This window comes from Lactuca serriola, chromosome 1, assembly GCF_051521515.1.
Source record: "Lactuca serriola cultivar US96UC23 chromosome 1, Lser_US96UC23_V15, whole genome shotgun sequence".
NCBI lineage: Eukaryota > Viridiplantae > Streptophyta > Magnoliopsida > Asterales > Asteraceae > Lactuca > Lactuca serriola.
This window is the reverse complement of record NC_136408.1, coordinates 43,039,736-43,042,522: the sequence shown is the minus strand read 5'-3', so window position 1 is coordinate 43,042,522 and position 2,787 is coordinate 43,039,736. Positions and strand designations below refer to the sequence as shown.

At 35.5% G+C, this 2,787-nt stretch overlaps 1 protein-coding gene across 1 annotated transcript; it reads left to right on the top strand.

Annotated features, from left to right (window-relative positions):
* The first annotated feature begins 218 nt into the window (after positions 1–218).
* On the top strand, positions 219–1,679 carry LOC145086039 (GATA transcription factor 12-like). The gene is made up of 2 exons (XM_079023753.1): positions 219–684; positions 790–1,679. The coding sequence occupies exons 1-2, from the start codon at positions 352–354 to the stop codon at positions 1,480–1,482; spliced, it is 1,026 nt and encodes a 341-aa protein (XP_078879879.1). The 5' UTR covers positions 219–351; the 3' UTR covers positions 1,483–1,679.
* The last annotated feature ends 1,108 nt before the right edge of the window (positions 1,680–2,787 follow it).

The following is a 2,787-nucleotide window of genomic DNA, read 5'->3' as shown; positions in this document are numbered from 1 at the left end:
TATTAATATCTTTAGCAATGGATTTTGTTTAAAGTAAAGGAAAATTTAAATGTAAAAGGAGGGAACAACTTTACATAAGTAGCAAGTGATGTGTAATTAAATTTATTTATCTATTACATTTATTTATTTTTAATCTTTGAAGCAGGTTAGATGATGCATTGATGCTTTAAATTTTACACTTCCTAGTTCCTTTCCTTATATAAATTTACATTTTCACCCCTTCACTCTCATCTCCTCAAAAAGCCCCCAACTTCCTTTCAGCTTTGTCCTCGTGTCTTCATCAAACGCAATTCCTATCCCTAGTTTCCTACCCTCTTTTCTCTATTTCTCTCTGCAAACATTCACACGTTTATGGCGATGGAGGAACCGAATTTCTTCATGGGGGATTACTTCGGCGCCGGAGAATGCTCCTTTGGACACCAGAAAACCACCGACATGATCAACAATAACAACAATCAGTTCATAATCGATGACCTACTCGTCGATTTTCCTAACCATGACGATGTTGTTTTGAATGATGCGTTTTTTGACAATGTGATTGGGAATTCAGCTGATTCATCGACGGTGACAGCTGTCGATAGCTGTAACTCCTCAGTTTCCGGTAGTGAAGCTCCGTTTTCCGGTAATCCGAGCTCTCGTAGCTTTTCTGAGTCGAAATTCTCCGGTGATGAACTTTGTTTACCGGTAATTACGACTGGATCACGTCATGAAACTTGTTTTAATTTTCGATTTAGTTGATTCTGGTAGATAATTGTGAATTTTGGATTGAATTGTCAATTTGTTATACAGTATGATGACTTGGCGGAATTAGAATGGCTTTCGAGTTTCACAAAGGAATCATTCCCAACCGATGACTTTCAAAATCTGCAAATCGTCTCCACTGAGAACATAAATCCGGCCACCGACACATCGTCCTCTGCTTTCTCGCCTGAATTCCAACGGATACCAGTAGTCGGAAACAGAGTAAACTCGCAGATATTTAAGAGAGACGTTTTCGTCCCTGGTAAAGCTCGCAGCAAACTCTCACGAGCACCTCCCTGTGATTGGACCTCACGGATCATCCACTTGAAGCAATTATCATCGTCAAACACGGAGATCAGATTGCAGAAAATGTTGCCGACGAAGAGACGTCAACGTGAGATTCCTGAAAGTTCGATCACGAGATGCCTGCATTGCGGTTCCGACAAGACGCCGCAGTGGCGGACGGGACCGATGGGACCCAAGACACTCTGCAACGCATGTGGAGTCCGTTTCAAATCAGGTCGGTTGGTACCGGAATACCGACCCGCTGCCAGCCCGACGTATGTGTCGGCAAAGCACTCCAATTCACACCGGAAAGTAATGGAGATCCGACGTCAAAAGGAGCTCCGAAATGCAGAACATCAGTTCATCAATCGGAGCCCCATTTCAATCGAATCCAACGGTGTCGATGATTGCTTGATTTATCGTCAAAGTGGGTCCAGTTTTATGCACATGATATAGTACGGAAAGGAGCATTAAATTAGCGTGAAGCAGTTTACTAAAAAAAACAATTTAGCATTACAATTAGAGACCCATCTAAGAAGGATTAAAAACAAGTCGGTAATAATTTTTCATTAATGTAATCAAATTATTTCTTGCATTTTGTAAAAGTTTTAAGACCTTTGTTACTTAATAGTCTACAACCGATTTTATTGTAACAGTTAAAGACATGCCAAATACATCAACAAGAGCTGACTTTTTGGTATGAAAAAAATAAAAAACTAAATATTGTAATCATGTTTACATTAAAAAGTAGTTATCATATTATATCCCAAAAAGACTATTGCACGCCAATATTTTCCTTATAAAGCCTACTATAAAAAAGTTTGCAGTGTAATACTGATACTTTTTTTTTATTGTAGTTTATACTACAAGTTATAGACGTCTTTGTACATAAATCTAAATGTAATATCAAAAGGCTTTATATATATATATATATATATATATATATATATATATATATATATATATATATATATATATATAAACAACTTTGTAAGTACATAAAAATGACTTTTAAAAAAAAAATCTTTCAATGAACCATTAATTTCCTTTTCATTTGAGGATTAGTATTTTAATTTAGGAAAAATAAAATAAAACTAGCTTACAAACAAAGTAAAGGGAAAATGATAATCAAGCAAATGGTGCATCTTTTCATAAAATATATGGACCGCAAACTTAAAGGGCCAGCGTACCCTCATTGACCCACTGCTCGGGCCTTCCTAATCATTTTGTTCAAGATCAAATCTCGATCATTATTACTTGCATAATCTTAAAATCTCCCAAATCATAATGTAATTAGTTAATAACAATGAACACCAATGTGATGCTAGTTTATTTGATAGAGGCTTTGTTTTTTGAGTTGGAGTTCTCGGGTTTTAATTCGGACGTTGACTAAAAACAGTCAAATACGGATCACTTTTACTTCTAAATTTCTTTTAAGAGCAATTTTTTTTTATGTTATTTCTGTTTACTTCCCAGTTTTTAGTTTATAAACAAATCCCTTATGTTGTTATTTGTATATGATGTTGGACAAGTTTGACTTATGCAAAAAGATATAGACCATTACTTCTTGTCCATGAGTATCAACATGACTTATCTTATACTACTCTTTTGTTCAAGAAATAATTATTATTTTGTATCCTATTTATTTGTTGGGCCCGATACCCCCAACATTACGTAGAAGTTCTTGTTGGATTATTAGGATCTTGTTGGAAAGCAGTAACAATGGTGAAGGAAATATCGAAAGGCTTTTTGTGATATATG